This window comes from Lutzomyia longipalpis, chromosome 4 (genome assembly GCF_024334085.1).
Source record: "Lutzomyia longipalpis isolate SR_M1_2022 chromosome 4, ASM2433408v1".
NCBI lineage: Eukaryota > Metazoa > Arthropoda > Insecta > Diptera > Psychodidae > Lutzomyia > Lutzomyia longipalpis.
In genome coordinates, this window is record NC_074710.1 from 15,126,552 (window position 1) to 15,144,494 (window position 17,943).

The 17,943-nt window shown below is 39.2% G+C and overlaps 2 protein-coding genes across 2 annotated transcripts in view; one reads left to right on the plus strand and one right to left on the minus strand.

The window, feature by feature from the left end:
• Window positions 1–301: 301 nt before the first annotated feature.
• LOC129796673 (nephrin-like) overlaps window positions 302–17,943 on the plus strand; it is a 61,356-nt gene continuing 43,714 nt past the window's right edge. Inside the window, exon 1 of the mRNA XM_055838796.1 lies at window positions 302–434. The gene's annotated coding sequence lies outside the window, so the exon portion shown is untranslated. The remainder of the gene's footprint in view (window positions 435–17,943) is intronic.
• LOC129794539 (uncharacterized) lies at window positions 9,074–13,727 on the minus strand. The gene is made up of 2 exons (XM_055835293.1): window positions 9,257–13,727; window positions 9,074–9,159 (listed from the first exon to the last, which is right to left on the minus strand). Exons 1-2 carry the CDS (start codon window positions 13,725–13,727, stop codon window positions 9,074–9,076), a joined length of 4,557 nt encoding a protein of 1,518 aa, XP_055691268.1.

The following is a 17,943-nucleotide window of genomic DNA, read 5'->3' on the forward strand; positions in this document are numbered from 1 at the left end:
TATTCGCATTCTAATCCTAAACAGGCTGAGTTTGCGTAGAATATAAACATAAAAGGTACCTACATAATTTAAGTCTGGTCTAGTACTACAGAAAAAAATATTCTACAGAAAAAAAAGAATTGCTACAGAAAGAGTAAAATATAAGACAAGAGTCGTCAAGAAGAGAGACGTTTTTATGTTAAAAATTATCGTTGTCGCTCATTCTTTTTTTTTTCAATTACGTAGGTTTTTTTTTAATGATTTTATCTTTCAATTTTGACTTTTTATTTAATTTTTTTTATAGGAATTGAAGAGTTTGACGGAAGGATAACAGAGACATTCGGAAGGAAGTAAGACGCTGCCGAGGAGACTAACCAAAATTGAAACCAATCCCGCAAAGTTCGATTTTGACGACTATACTTCCGCTCTTACTCAAGCTTAGCTCAAAGCACAAAGTAAGTACATAAAAGACTTTTAATATAATAATTTCATTTTTTATTTTCAAACTAGACGGAAAGAAAAATTAGATAATTTTTTGATTCATAACTGTTGGTTTAACAACTTTACAATAAAATGTAGTTAAAATTAGATAAATTCGTGACTTTATACACATTTGTGGTTAAAAATGACCAAAAGTTATCAACAATGATATATTTTTAGAAATTTAACTATATTCGACCAAATTTTAGAAAGTTTTGTGCAAATTATTAACAATTTGTTTTTTCCGAGTAAATAATTCTCAGAAACATATTAGGTATATTGTTAGAACGCAGCTTAATTGGTGGGAAGCGATGAACGGCAATGTAGACCATCCTTCCTCTGTATATAACTGGGCGGCAGTAGCTCCTCTCAATTAAGGCATATCCTTGAGGGAGACGGTGTTGGTCCTTAAGCGGTGCACGATGGTAGAAGAATCCCGTCATATACCGCGCAAAAGGTACGACGGGTTCCAATAGGATGATACCCTTAATTGCTCCCGGATCAAAATACAGTATTAAGGTCTTCCTGCGTTCAGGGCCAACTTCACCCACGTACGAATCTTTCAAGCAGTACCGCTGCTGTATGGGTAGATTCGTAGTGGGTTGTCTCCATCCTTGATGAGGTTGACTGCAATCCCGAGGGTCGAACGCTGGGGAACCCACGTAAAAATCTTCACTTAGCCGAGGTCTTTTCGATGTAATCCGAAAACATATCAGATCATCTTTATTTTTCGGATAATTCACTGAACTATCCACCATTGAATGGAACCGAAAAATACCGTGAGGAATATGCATTCTTTTGACTGCTGAGCACGGAGATGTTTTAACTTCAAGAAATGAAAAACTCAACTGAATACCATTTACGCTTTATCAATGGCTTTTATACTCTCTATAGGATAGATACCTCTTTGTGACAAAAAAAACTTTTAAAAGACGAGTCTTCTTTAACAAGGGATTATCATTCTTTAATTAGTATATTTTTGATCATTAAAAAAGGCTTTAAGGTCTTTAAAGTTAATGGGTAATTAATGACTTATTAAGGTGATTAATCCTCTAACCCCTTATAGGTAAAATAATGCTCAGAATGCACAAAATCCATTAAAGAAAAAAAGAAGAAATAATTACTTTTAATTTTCAGGCAGTAAAGCAAGAATTAAAAAGGATTTTAAATAATAAAAAATAGATAGAAATTAAAGACTTTTTGAATTTAAAAATATACGTTCCAAAAGCTAATTCGAAAAGAAGCCAATTAGTAAAAAAAAAGTTTTTTTTTTTAAAAGAAGAAACGTTAGAATAGCAAAAAAAAATATTAGAAATAAACAGTAAAGAACTGGAAAATATTAAAAAAATGCAAAGATAAATATATATAAACTGCAAAGATAAAAATTAAATATAGCATGGATGGAACAGTATAAAGAGAAAGAACGGTAAGTAAAACTTACGGGCTGTGATTCTTTCTTTGTCAGTGAAATGTGAAATTGACGGAAAATTGAGGATGGGCAAATTTTGAGGAAGGCTTTCTCGCGCACCGAATCACAGCCAACGCGCAGATAATTTGTGAGAAGCCTTAATCGTGGGCGTTGGCTGTGATTCGGTACGCGAGAAAGCCTTCCTCAAAATTTGCCCATCCTCAATTTTCCGTCAATTTCACATTTCACTGACAAAGAAAGAATCACAGCCCGTAAGTTTTACTTACCGTTCTTTCGCTTTATACTGTTCCATCCATGCTATATTTAATTTTTATCTTTGCAGTTTATATATATTTATCTTTGCATTTTTATATGTATATATATAATGTATATATCTATGCATTTATATATATATTTTATTTTATTTTATATGTGTATATAAAACGCCCCGCTTCGCGGGGCGTTGGACTTATACAACTCAAGATATGACATGTTAACTTTAAAACGCGATATCTCCGGAACGGCTACATAGATTTTCTTCATTTTTGGCATGGTGATAGATACTATAGTCAACTATAACATATCAAAATTTGAAGCAATTCTATAAAGTGGTGCTCGAGATATTCATCGAAAACTCATCGAAAATTTTGTTTTCGATTTTAGCACCACTTGCGGTCATTTCTTGAACTTGCAATGTTCCGAGCAGTTGTAGGGCTCATTAATATCTTTCATTTGAGCCCGAGTTGATCAAAATCGGTCAAGCCGTTCTCGAGTTATGGCCGATTTTCGATGAAAAATTGTGGCGGCCATATTGGCTAAACGGCTTGGCCGATTTTCGAAAATGAGGTATCGTTGGAAAGGTCTTGATGGCCCCTACAACATATCAAAATTTCAGACCTCTAGCTATAATAGTGACTGAGATATATCGAAAACAAAATTTTGAGGTTATTCAAAATGGCGGACGCGGGGGTGGGGGGTTGGATTTGACTTCATAATCGGATGTCTTCCACCTGATATATGAACTTTGCCGTTGACCGCAAGTTTCTATCTATTACCGTTCTCTTGCAATATTGCGTTATATTCCGGCCGGACGGCCGGCCGGACCAATTTTTGGCGCATACGTTTTTTGGAATGTGGGGACCCTAATTCGTGCTCATCCCAAGTTTGAGCCCGATCTGACGACTTTGCATTTTAGAGTGTACACAGAAGCTGTGCTTCTTTTAAGAAAGAATCACAGCTAAAAAAAAAAGTAAACCGTAGAAATTTTAATATAATGCCAAGTAGTAAAAAAAAATCTTATAAACTCAAATACCTTTTAAAAAAAATATTACGCACCTTGCTTTGTTCTAGAATTCTATTCTTATTTTCAAACAATTTTTTAGCTGTGATTCTTTCTTAAAAGAAGCACAGCTTCTGTGTACACTCAAAAATGCATTTTATAAGCAAAAAATATTCATTAAACGGTCGATTCTGTCAAAAATCTCTTCTCTTCCTACAATATTCCTAGAATAATCTTAAATATTCTTAAAATATTTATTAATATTCCTTAAAAATTTTTTAAATAATTTTAAAATATTGCAAGATTTTGACAGTTTGTTACTCGTGAAGTAAAATGAAAAATTCCTTTCCAGAAAACTTTATGGAGCGTTCTATATAAAAGATTTTGAAATGGTAAATTATTTGTCTTTCTGTAAAACACGATAATAGAACAATTCAAAAAATCAACTTTCAAATTCCTATAAAAATCTTTTAAGTTATAATACAAGGAAATAAAAGATTTTTTACAGAATTCATCCCAAAGTCTTTTTACGAATTTTTTTTTTCAATTTTTAGTTTTCTCTCTAATCCATTTTTATTTTAAATTGTCATCAAATCAGCAAAGTGATTGAATTCAAATGATATATACATCTATGCGTTACATACATACATATGTATATATATAAGAGAGAAATAATACGCTCTATTGAACCAAAAATTTCCTTTCGTCGTAAACAAATTCACGGGGAAAATAGAAGGTAATTCGAATCTGTGCCAGCAGCATTCAATCAAGCTTTCGCAGGGGGTGGCGTGGGTGGTTGTTGCAGTACATTGCACTCAAATGTGTGAGGGGTGGAGGGTGGTGGTGCCGTGTGGCGTCAGCAAACGATTTAAGCTTTCCCATTTTCACTTCTCTCCCCACTAATTACAGTTCAATGCATTTCAATTATCTCATCGTCTTTCCGCGCGTCGACTTTGGCGGTAAGCATCGTGTGGTGGGTGAGATTGAATCAGACGCGCACGCGGCGGTGGGGGTGGCTGTAATGAAGGTGATTCATGGTGAAGTGTGTGCGCTATGTGAAAAGAATCACCCCCCAGGGACACGATGGGAGGGATGAGTGAATGTGGGGTCGTTTATTAGATTGACGCAACAACATTTTACCATCATGGAGGCATTAGTACGCGCGGTATGGCCGCATTTTACATTTCCCCATCATCTCCATCTCTTCATCTCTCTTCACACACAGAGAGGATGGTATAAACTAACTGGCCACCCCCTTTTTGCATCTGCCCCCCAACCCCATTCTCTCTGCGTGGCATTTGAGTAATGCAGCAATAAACATTTCAGCTACATTCACCCAGTTGATGCTTGGATGTAACCCGTCATGCGGATAAACTTTAAATAAATTGGTAAACGCGTTGAGTGGTTGTGTTGTTGCTTTTTTTTGTTCCTCTCTGTGTCCTCAATGTTCTACGCGATCCACGCTACTACACCCTTCACCCCCAAAAAATCCCGTCCAGCTTTTGACTTCACGAGGCACCATAAAATGGGTACGAGAGTCCCCTGAAAAAAAAAAGAGAATAAATTTTCACTGCAATGTTTAGAAGTTGACCATCCCTTCTGTACACACACACAACCATCCAACCATCATCCCTCTATAGCCAGGAGAACATTTTTCCCTTCAAGAGAGTACAAAAAAAAAAGCTACCAGAGCATCGTAAATGCAATTTACTTGGTGGTTATTTAATAATAAAAAAAATATGAAGAAGAGGCGGACCGAAGACAAAAAAATTCAATATGCTCCAGAATGAAAATATTCAATGTGACAATTTCTGCACATAGAATATGCTGTACTACCATTCTTCTGCTTCCCGTCAAAGGCATCCCCCATCATCCACTCTGTCTGTGTCCACCACCATCATCGCTAAAAAGGGACTCATCGTTGCAGAAAAAACAAATTTGCTGACAATTTTATTAAACATATTTCGCCACAAATTTTCAACATAAAGCTATTTAGCATCCCCCCACCCACACACGCGAGCGCTCGTACAAAAAAGCTCCCCAAAATTGAAAATTATATTTTGAGCAATTTGTTATAGATTGTAATACAAAATGAGGAGGGAGGTTTGGTGGGATGTGTTTAAACAATTAGTTGTAAAATTGTCAACTGAAATTACATACACAAATAATTCTGGTTTATGCAATTAATGCCATTTTATTTAAAGTTTTTCATGCGAATCCTGGGATTTTATATGTTCATACATTCATACATATATGTATGTATATATTTATGGTGCATTTGTGCAGATTAAAGTGATTACGAGCTGATAATTTCGGTTGGACTCTCTCTTTGCAAATAGAAACTTTTTTTCACGTAAATTGGGGAATTTGTAATTTATTTTATTTTTAGTGATTTTTATGAATTATTTCAATTGTAATTTCAATTGTAATATTTTTCTAACTACTGTAAAAATATCTTTAAAAATAATTGGAAAATTTTTATTAGGGATAGGGATATGTTGTACTTATGATTTCTTCATTTTCCTTTTTTAAAACTCAATTACTTTACTACCTCTAATTTTCCCAATTAAAGAAAAAAAAAACATTTCCTTTTATATCCTTTCCCAATGTTCAATTCCTAAATAATACTTAAATTAAAAATCTCTCTCCACGAGCAAATCCTTTTTGAATTGGAAATTTTTCTTTTTTTTTCCTTCTTAGCTTAATAAGTTGAGTGGGGGTGGAAGAAAGAAAAATTTATTAAGGATTCACCCACAAACACACAAGTTCCAATGTTTTCATCCCTTTTTCTGTCGCTCAAATGCAAATACCACTGATTTGTGGACCACTTAGGAAAATTTGTTTATTTGCTTCCTGAGTGCTCCCCTTTCCGTGGTTTTAGCCCACCTCCACTCCCTTCTTCATGCAGGGAGTTCTTTGAGTAAATCACCCGGGCTCATTTAAAATGGACAAATAGGGGTTGGTGAGTGGAGGAGTGTAGGAAAGGCTACAAACTCAAGGGCCCTATAGCCCCAGTTTTTTTTCTTTTTCCTCCACTGAGAATTCTTCTCCTCACCCTCGTCCAACCAATCTGGGTGAAACCTTAAATAAGGTAGAGGAGCCTTGTCGTTTGGCCTATACTACACATGATAAAATATTAAAATTTTCATATGCATTGAGCTACGGCGATGTCCCTAAAGATATACTGCGGAGAAATTTTGCTCACAATATCCTCTAATGAAATAAATAATCCAAATATGGTCCGATTATGCAGATGTGACGTCTTCATATATATTTGCATCTTCTTCTACCAACTTTTTGGGATGATATTCTTCTAGGGCGTTCATGAAGAGGGACGGAGGGAGGAAAAAAGTGGTTGAGATGAAAAGACGACGCCACAAGTTTCGAGATGATTTGTGGGTAAGTCTGGCGATTTGCCTATGTGTCGCCCTTTTCCCTCGCGCGCGTTGAAAAGTCCTCGTGCACCATCCCATCGCCGTACTGAGTGGGTGGGTTAATGCGAGAAAATGGGCCTTTGCCTTTGCTCTTATATGTCTCCCTTTACTATGAATTTTCTCTTCTTCTTCACTCCATTTTGGCACTCACACACAGTCCAAAATGCATTTAGCAATAAAAGATGCATTTTAGCACTTTTGTGAGAACATTATGCGAAGTGAGGACAGCAATTTTATTTTCTCCCATTCTTGCACTTTCACAGGCGTTGAGGAGTGAAGAAGGAGTTTTGTCCTTTTGGGGGCAATTTTTGTAGATTTTATTTTTCCTCCATTTGCACTGAATTAGTCACATGACTCACATTTTCTCCTTTGAAATGCATTCAAAGAAAAATTTATTTTTTTGATAATAAAAAGCTTTCAAACTTTTAAGCTTTCTATTGGATGCTTCTTGAAAGATAGAGAATTCTTGAAAATTAACAAAAATTCTATTAGTTTTTGTTCTTTGTGAATATGAATTAAGTTAGTTTTTGCTACAAAGATTAAAAAAAGAAAGGATGCATTTTATATAATTAAAAATTCATTTCAACCCTTAGTGGGAGAAAAAACCACCCCCATATTGCGAGAGGATGTAAAACAATCGCCGTGGGAAAAATGTATGGGGAAAGTTTCAATTTTCTTTCATTTTTGTGGAAGAAAACTCATCTACTTTTTTATCATCATCCCTTGAGAAAGTCACGGAGTTGCAAAAATTAAATTCACCACGAAGAGTGAATGGACCCTTCCCCCCCAGCGATACTCAATCATTGCTATTAATCAAAATTAAAGACATCCTTTTGGCATGACGAAGGTTTGTTTAGAAAATTCCGCGCGTGAAAGTTGTCAATAATTTGCATTTTACGAATTTTCACCTCCTCACCGCCCTGAAATAAAAATGATTAATGATCCATGATTCACAGGAAGGAAGGGAGAGGAGGCAATCGATAATAATTTTTTGCACATATCGATATGATAATTTTATTTGTACGGAATAATTTAGGATGAAAAATTATTTAGTAGAAAGAAAACATTTATTGCCTCATTCTGTGTTTTCATAAAATTCAGGAGATTTATTTATTTATGAAAATTAAAATGTTTTATAATAAATTTCCAAATACAAAAAAAATCTCTTAGACTTTTTATCACCTTTTCTAACATTTAATCATTTTTTAGTAGTTGGTTTGATTATTTCAATGATTTCAACGATATTTTCGTGATTAAGCTTTTAAGCTTTCCCCCTTAAGCATACCATTTGTTATTGAGAACGTACCTGCGTAGGAGATACGGGATAATTAGTACATTCTCATTATGCTGAATGCATATGTGGTGCCCCAATGCTTCTAACCTGCACAGTAGAATTCCCAAAGAATTAAAATAATCATTGCATACAAACGTCTTGAAGGGGAATCTGCAATATACATAGGTTGATTAATAATACTCCGGGTCGATGCGACCGGCTTGACGGAGCATGCAGGCTGCTGGGACACTTTGATGTTTTCTCTTGCTTTTAAGTCTTTTTGTTGCTAGATAAACACTTAATTCAGTTCATAAACACTTCTCTCTATATTTTACTTCTCCTCTGACACTCTTACTACAAAATTAAGATATAAAATTAAGAAATTACATTAGAAAATTGCTGAGTCACATTGTTGTGCTTGATCAGATTTTTGAGGTTAAGATTCGTCTTCTTTTCTTCTTCTTTTTCTTCTTTTTTCAAAAAATTCAAATAATTCAAATTTACCCGTCGTTTCATATTCTTCTAACCGATTCCTCACATACTGCCCCCGTTGAGGAATCTCAACAAATCCTTTGACGGCTACTCCACTGGAAGCTTTGCAACCGTGCTGACTATCCTCTTGTCGATACCATCCTTTGTCTTCAGCGTGACTGCTCGTACTACTCCATCCTTCCCTGGATGAACTTCAGTGATGCGTCCCATTTTCCACACAGAAGGTCTCAAATTGTTTTCACGGAGGAGTACAAGATTTCCCACTTCCAGATTTTTGCACTCTTTGTACCATTTGGGCCTCTGCTGAAGGGAAGTGAGATACTCCATTGACCATCGTTTCCAGAATTGCTGAACATGACGTTGCAAAAGTTGCCACCGGCTAAGGCGATTGGGGTTGGACTCTGAGAAGTCCTCAGTTGGCTCCAATGTGAGAGAATGGCCCAACCAGAAATGGGCAGGAGTGAGGGGTTCCAAATCCTCAGGATCCAAAGACATGGCACAAAGTGGGCGTGAGTTCAGACAGGCTTCAATTTTGCATAGTACAGTGCTGAACTCCTCGAATGTGAGGACTTGCTCACCAAGAACTCGTTTGAGATGTGTTTTGGAGTTTCCGATGCCCCTTTCCCACAAACCCCCAAAGGTAGGCGAGTAGGGTGGGATGAAGTGGAACTGTGTGCCTTGGCTTGACATGTGTTTGCTGACTTTCTCCTGATGAATGCGAATCCCTTTCAGACGTTCCTCTCGAGTGACTCCTGCTGCCCCCACGAAATTGCTGCCATTATCACAGTAGATTGTATGGCAATGTCCACGGCGACTACGGAACCTGTCTAGGGCTTCAATGAACTTTTCTGTGCTGAGGTCACTTACCAACTCCAAATGTACAGCTTTAGTGACCATACATATGAACAGACATATGTATCCCTTCACGATTGGCGCTTTCCGGAGGTAGGATGTACGTATCTGAAACGGCCCAGCAAAGTCGCAGCCGGATTTGTAGAAAGGCCGATTCTCCTGCACTCTCACCGCCGGCAAGTGGCCCATAAGAGGAGTGACAGTCCTGGGTTTCGCCTTCACGCACTTGATGCAATTCTGAGTCACACTCCTAACAAGCTTCCTCAATCCCAAGATGTGATACTTTGTGCTCAGAATTCCCATTGTGAGTTGATTTCCTGCATGTTGATAAGTAGTGTGCGTGAACATAACCAAACTTCGAATGAATGGGTGTTTGCCAGGTAGAAGGATGGGATGCCGAGTCCTCTCTGACACTTGTGCGTTTCCAAGACGACCGAGAACTCGCATAACCCCAAACTCATCCAAAAAGGGTACCAAACGCCGCAAGTTGCTGGAAGAAGGGATGGATTTCCCTTTCTCGAGACATGTGTATTCATCAGCAAAGGAATGCTTCTGAATTTGAACAAAAATGCAGTGTGCAGCCCGTGTTTGTTCCAAAACTGTGAGGAATCCCAATTGACGTTCATCCTTTGGTTGCCGTAGATTGTTCCCAAAACGTTGTAGATAAGCCACCATGCGGACTATTGACAAATAATCCGAATACTTTTCCATGAGTGCTGTGAGGATAGGATTATCCTCCATCTTTGTGAATAGCTGAACAGTCGATGTCCGCTCCTCGTTTGTCTTTTTCTTCGTGATGATTGCCTTAGCAGGCCATTGAGCTTCTCCCCCCTTGAGCCACGCAGGTCCTTGCCACCAAAGTGTATGCTGCATAAACTCCTCCGGGAAAAGACCCCTGGAGATACAATCCGCGGGATTGTCATCTGTCGAAACATGTCGCCATTGCTCCGGTGGAATAATGTCCAGAATAAGACTCGTCCTGTTCGCTACGTAAGTTTTCCACCTACGAGGATCATCGTGAAGCCATTGAAGACAAACCATAGAGTCTGTCCAAGCGTGAACTCGAATTTCGTACTCCGGTAGTGATTCCTTCAGTTTCTCTATCATCTGTGCGAGTACGAGACAACCATTCAATTCGAGTCGTGGAATAGATAGAGGCTTAAGGGGTGCGACGCGAGATTTGGATATGACCAGATTGACTGTTGCTTGTGAATTCTCATCGAGACCCATGGCATAGACAACAGCCCCATAAGCTCGTTCAGAGGCGTCGCAAAAGCCGTGCAATTCAATCACACCTTTCTCAGAGGGAATAATCCGGGGAATCTCCACGTTCTGCAGCAATGGATATTGTGATTGGATTTTCTCGTACTCGGTCACAACTTCTTGAGGGAGTTTGCTTTTCCAATCCAGCCCAAGACTCCAAAAGGTTTGAAATCGCATCTTGAACTTGATTGTGACTGGTGATATGAAACCGAGTGGATCAAATGTTTTTGCTGCAGCTGAGCAATAGTCCCGCATAGTAGATACGGGTGGTGGATCCTTGATTGCCACTGCGAGTATGTCCTTCCCAGTATTCCAGTCCAGCCCAAGGACTGAAATGCATTTCGCTTGTGTAAGTACTTGTTCCGGGGTGATTGCCAACTTATCTTGAGGGATGTCTTCGAGTAGAGCTGGTGAATTTGACGACCACTTCCGGAGCGGGAAACATCCTCGGTTGAGGACCTCTTCAATGTCACGTCGCAGTGCTTTAGCTTCTTCCAATGTGGCAGCACCACACAACAAATCATCCATGTAGAAGCATGACTTGATGGCCTGGGATGCTGCGGGGAATTCGCTCTGATAATCATTTGCTATCTGTTGGAGAACTTTGGTGGCCAGGTATGGCGCGCTAGAGGTGCCATATGTCACCGTCGTCAGTCTGTAAATTAGCAACTTTTTTGATGGATCATCGCGCCAAAAGACACTCAGATAATCCCTATGCTTCTTAGCGATACCAATTTGCCGATACATTTTTACGACGTCGGCAGAGAAAGCGAACTTGTGCATCCTGAAACCCACAAGCAAAGTAAAAAGGTCACTTTGAAGGACAGGACCTACTGCCAGGGTGTCGTTGAAGGACACATTGAGAGGCGGAGTGGGGGCTGATCCATTGAAAACCACCCTGAACTTTGTCGTCTCACTGCTCGGCCTCAAAACTGCTTGGTGTGGCAGCAGATACTTCCCGTGATGAGGTTTCTCAGGTTCATTGGGTGGAACAAGTTCCATGTGACCCAGAGATATATACTCAGACATGAACTCCTTGTAACTTTGATGAAACTCTGGGTTGCGTGAGAAACGCCTTTCCATTGCCTTGAATTGTGCCATTGCTGCCGGCACAGAGTCACCCAAGTCCTCAAGAGAGGATTTGAATGCAAACTCGACAACATATCTTCCTGTCTCGTCACGTGAGTGTGTCTCCTGGAAATGGGATTCACACAGCTGTTCTTCTTCAGTGAGTCTAGGCTTTGCTGGCATCACAGACTCTGTAGCCCAGAACTTCTTCAGTGAATCGTTGAGATCAAGTTCAGTGTGGAAGGAATTGAATGAGTGAGCTTGTGCTGAAACTTGTCCTGTGGCTATCCAGCCGAAGATTGTGAGCTTAGCTATAGGCTCACCAACATTTCCCCTGATGATTTCACCCATTTCAATCTGTCCAGCGTATTCTGCGCCAAGGATGATATCCACCTTACTTGGTGTCTTGAAGTGTGGGTCAGCCATTTGTAGCGATTCCAAATGAGACCATTTCATCGCTGTGAGTGAAACTGACGGAAGTTCGGATGTCACCTTCAGCATGACATAAGCTTGTACGTTGATCTTGTTGTTTTCATTGTAGGTAGAGCTCATCTCCATGTTGATCACTCCACGTGTATGTCCGACTGTTACCGCACCAGCGCCCGTAACAGGGATTCGAGCAGGTTGCCTCGGGAGAGACAAGCGCTGTGCACAATCTTCCGTGATCATAGTGCATTCTCCTCCTCCATCAATTAGTACCCGACATTTCCTCTTGACTCCATAGACGTCCTTGATGTACACGAGTGCTGTAGGAAGCAGAGCTCGTTGTGGAAGAAATGACTGGTGTCCCATAAAGACTTGATTCCCGCCAGCTGTGGGAGCGGCAGGTTGAGAAGGAGCTTGTGTTTGCGGCACAGTAGGAGGCCCTGACTGTGTCGCCGAAGTTTGAGGGTTTTGAGCCACATCAGGAGGCATGTGGAGCAACGTGTGATGAGGCTTTTGACATTCACGACATCTTGATTTCGACATACATTTCTTTGAGGAATGATTGCTGCGAAGGCAATTGTAGCAAAGACTGGATTTTGTCACGAGTCTCCTTCTCTCATCCAGAGAAAGAGCTTTGAACTGATCACATTGGTATAGCGCATGATCAGCTCCACATTTGTAGCATTGAGATTGACTCACTTCAGTGTGGTGAGACTTGATGATCCCTTTGGCAGGTTTGCCGGTAGTTTCAGGTTGCTTGGGCTTCTTGGGCTCCAGGTTGACAGCCGCTCGCTCCAAAACATCCGTTGATTTGTCCATGAACTCAAAGAATTCTTCCACGGTCGGGATGCTCTCTGAGTCACGGGTTTCCTCCCACTTCGTGCGGAACTTCTCGTGCATGTTTTGTTTCATTAGGTAGATCATCCACACATCCAATGAGAGGCATTCTTCACCAAGAGCTTTCATACTATCGACGATTTGTCTGTACTTCCTGCTGGCCTGCAAGAGGTCAGCAGCATTGTCCACCTTTTGCTTCGATTGTGTCATAAATTCGTCGATGAAAGCGTTCATCAAGTGTCCTTTCTTTTCGTATCTCTTGGAGAGGCGTGCCCATGTTGGTTCGTAATTGTCATCAGATATTGGCACATGTGAGATGTACTCAGCCGCACACCCAGTCAATGACAATTTAAGATATTGCATCTTCTCGTTAGGCTTGAGTTCATTGTTGCAATGAATTGCGCTTTGGAATGCGTCCCTAAACCGAGGCCATTCTGTATAACGACCGTCAAAGCTTGGGAGCGACAATTGTGGCAGCTTGGTACGTCCACCACCATTGGAGGATGAGGAGCCCATCCGTTGAAACTCCAGCATCTTTTGCATAATGTTCGTCTGATTGCTCAGAGCTTTCTTGATGTCATCTTGGTCAGCGTACGAAACACTGTCATCTTGAGATTGTTGAGGTTCATCGTAGAGAGATTCACCTGCTTTGATTTTGATTTCCATGCATCGCTCGTAGAACGATGTGGCTTCCTTGTCTTCCTTTTCGAAGAGCTTTACATCATGTTGTGTGAGATCCTCCAATTGCTCCTGAATTGGGAAGAATCGGTCTTGAAGGTCTTGTACTTGAATGATCATTGACTTCGCCAGGGCATGCGAGATTGGTTGTTGCGCCAGTTTGGATTCAAGGACAGTGAGTGATCGCTTGAGGTTCCCTCGTTCCCTATGGAGAGTCTTCTTCTTGGTTACTTCGGGTGTTGCTGATGGTTCTGTCATTGTGCTGCAGTTCGTGTTGTTTCTCGAAGGACCAGAATTATGTTATTGAGAACGTACCTGCGTAGGAGATACGGGATAATTAGTACATTCTCATTATGCTGAATGCATATGTGGTGCCCCAATGCTTCTAACCTGCACAGTAGAATTCCCAAAGAATTAAAATAATCATTGCATACAAACGTCTTGAAGGGGAATCTGCAATATACATAGGTTGATTAATAATACTCCGGGTCGATGCGACCGGCTTGACGGAGCATGCAGGCTGCTGGGACACTTTGATGTTTTCTCTTGCTTTTAAGTCTTTTTGTTGCTAGATAAACACTTAATTCAGTTCATAAACACTTCTCTCTATATTTTACTTCTCCTCTGACACTCTTACTACAAAATTAAGATATAAAATTAAGAAATTACATTAGAAAATTGCTGAGTCACATTGTTGTGCTTGATCAGATTTTTGAGGTTAAGATTCGTCTTCTTTTCTTCTTCTTTTTCTTCTTTTTTCAAAAAATTCAAATAATTCAAATTTACCCGTCGTTTCATATTCTTCTAACCGATTCCTCACACCATTAGTGGCTAATTTTTGTTGATTTTTTCTGACATCCATTTTCCTTATTTTCTTTAAAAGAAAATGAATGAAAAGTGAAGAAGAAAAACACAAGACAAAGTGAAATGTAAAGTGAAACTAAAGAGTAGAACATACATTAATTGGAGTGAAGTGTGCCAAGTTGTTCATGCAGAAAATTGCGATAAGACAATATTTTGTGTGGAAATAAATGCACAAAGTCAATGGATATTTATGGTGTGGATGTCTGCTGGAGGGTTTTCTTGCTGTGGCTGATGCCATGTCTCGTTTTTTTCTTCCCTCAGCGAGAAGAGACCCCTTCGGGCGGTGTCTTCTCAGTTTTCTTCTTCATATCTTCGCTCTCTTTGCCTCCCTTGCATCGCTTACAATGCGGTGCATATAGCCGCGCATTGTGACCACTATACTCTCCTCATCTCGTACTGGAGCAACAGAAGAAACTTGAGATTCTTGGCATGTCAGCTGCGTGGTTGATGCGATGAGGGAGTGGGGGAGGTGCTGGAAATGGTGTAAAATGAAGGAAAAACGTGATTCTTCGTGAAAGTTGACTTTTCCTCTTTTCATCGGGGATGCAACACACAAGGATGGAGGAAGAGATGTAAAAAAAATAAGTAAGAAAACCATCCACAAGAAGGATGAACGAGTGAAGAACATCGAGGAAATTTGCTCTCACCCTTCTTCCGTCGTGCCACATCATCTCATTCTTCCCACCCTTGTCTCCACCACCCCATCGCGCGCCCATGTAAATATTTATCATTGCTATATATCCAGAAAATGATACGAAGATATGGGGCGGGATTGGAAGGTTGTAATGCTGTGTAGAGAGGAGCTCATCGCATCTCCAACTTAACCACAAGTATGGGGATTTCTATCGATATCGTACACTGCTTTTCCTCTCTAGTGCCGCCCTGATCATTTTTCCGCACACAGCTACCACTCCATCGAACCACCCCCGCCCCCAACCCCAAAGACCATTGAAAAATTCAACCCGTGGTGTGCAAATATTTGCTTATTGCAGTAGTGATTCATGGAGAGAAAATGTACCACACCACAAGGATTTTTCCTGCCGCATTGAAAAGCAGCATTGGAAAGGCATGAGCGGGGGTGGGGTGTTCGAGATAATTTGCCATAACGTGATTATTAGAGCTGAAAAGTCAACAATCATCAATTGCTGAAATGTCACTTTTATCCAGATTAGCTATCTTTATTGAAATTGATTTTCCATCCAACACACAGAGTGGCACGCAGAGTAGATGGAGTGGAGTGGATCTCCTCTTCATGCTTTAAAATGTCTGAAAATTATTTTTGAGCAGCGATGCTCATCATGCGGATAATTTTCTACGCAGCACAATTTCCCTTTTCCCAATGAAAAATTTTGTAAAATTTGTATATTAGTATTTTCTGTAAATTTTTATTAAGTTATTATTTTGCGAGAAATTAATTGAGAATAAAATTATTTGATGAATATGGAATTAAATTGAATTTTCTTCAAAATAATCACTTTTTTTTTTACAAATTCCCTAAAAAATATTATAAAAATTAATTCCCTCGTTGGACGTTGAATCACTAAAATTTTCTTTTTCTTGTTCTTCCTTCGGGTTTTTTTTTCTTTTTAGGATTGTTTTGTGTGCCACATTGAATATTCCCGCATGGGGAGGAAGTTTTTGAAGCGAAATCAACCGATAAATATTTAAAGAGTACCCATGGTGTGGAAAATCCTCTGACAATCGCCCCAATATCCAGTCAAGTTGAGAATTCTGGATCAACCGACCACACATAACATGATGCACATAAACAAGGATTTTTGTGTATACATGTCCCTCCCATGAGGGAGGCAGGGGGGTGGTTGTTATTTATAATATATATTATAAAAATAATGCAACCAAAGAGCAGATGTTCTCCAATGAATTTTTATTATACGAAGAGAAAATATTCCAGAAACCTCCCTCCTCCCCAAACTCCAACTCCACCAAGTGTGGAAGAAATCCCTCGAGTTTGGGATTCAGCAGAAGAGTACATGGGTTGGACTGGGCTGAGCTTTTAGGGGGTGGAATGTCCTCATAGCACACAAAGTATACCCAACAAACCATTGATAGTTGCCTAAACGTTGCGCGGAGTTACATTTACTACAATGCAACCATGCCTAACGGTATATATCTGCGTTGCCTCGAAGTAGATGGTCAATAGATATCTGCGTTGCCGCAACTAGTAATCTCAACGTTGCAAAACTCTGAAATATCCTTTCCCGTATACCGTCTGGCAACTAAAATTTTTTGAAACAAAAATGTTTCAAAAAATATTTCAAAACATTCCGCTGTCATAAATGGAGGGAAATATGGTACACGCCCATAATAATCATATGGCGTCCATATTCCCATCATAATAAATGACAAACTCTAATGGATAATTTATATTATTTAATAATAGAGTTTTTAGATTTTTTCCAAATGAAAAAAAATATGCCATGCGGTTCTACCGTCATGAAATCGCCTCAAAGGAACTTAAATGATCTCCCATCTCAATTTTCTTAATTTTTTTACCGAAAATTATTTTTTTTAGGGGTCAAAAATTTAATTTTTTTAAATTAATTATTTAAACACAAGTAATGCACCCAACTATCCCTAAGAAAGCCTTCCCACATCATTTTGGGCTCCCAATTGCTCGGAATAATGAAATAAAAATCAACTTTTTTATGCCGTCGGCCATGTTAGACATTTTTTGCAACTCTGAGGCAACGATGCAGCAACCTTTGCAACAACGTTGTAAAATGATTCGGTAGCAACCCACCAGGGCGGCGCTAGTTTTGCTGTTTGTAAACATAAATGAAAGAGACAGACTCATTTTTTTCTATTCCACTCTCTGTCTGTTTTGGGTTATTTCTCGCGATAGACGCGCCCCTTGCGGTGAAAGGCGCCACATAGGCACAAAATGCGCTTGGGTTGCGCCGGCATACCCTGATGCAACGTTTAAGCAACTAAATAAATTATATTTAATAAAATTAACAATTTTTGATAAATTATCAATAAAAAATAATTATTTTAGGGATAAGTAATGCATAAAACTTATTTAGAGTCCAAAAAAACTTCAATTTCAAGGAAAATTTATTCTTTTTCGAAATTTTATTGCAACTAGTGCAACGTTGATATATACTTTCCTGCAACTATTTTTAAGGTGATTTTTTCAAAGGTAATTATTTTGCTTAAAATTGAGATTTTAGTGTGTTTTTAGGTAAATTATTCTTTGAGAAGTTGTAGAAAAGACTTTAGAATGCAAAAACACTTAAATTTTTCAAGTTATTGAAATAATAAAGAAAATCTTGCAACTTTGGCAACATCGCGATAAAGTATACTGCATTGTTTTCCATGCAACCATATTCGCAACTTTAGCAACTAAGAAGTAAACTCTCTTGCAACGTTGCTTCAGAGTTTCCAAAGTTAAAGTTGCAAGGTGTTTGCTGGGTATGATGGTGAGGAGGACCGAGAAAGCACCAGGACAAAGTAAAGGCAAAAAAAGGAGGAAAAACGAAGCTGCTTCATGGGAAAAATGCTGATGCTTGTAGGGCAGAAATATTTCATATTTCATCAGTTTGAACGTAAATCGATGTCCCTCATCGAATTATAGGTGAATTTAATTCCA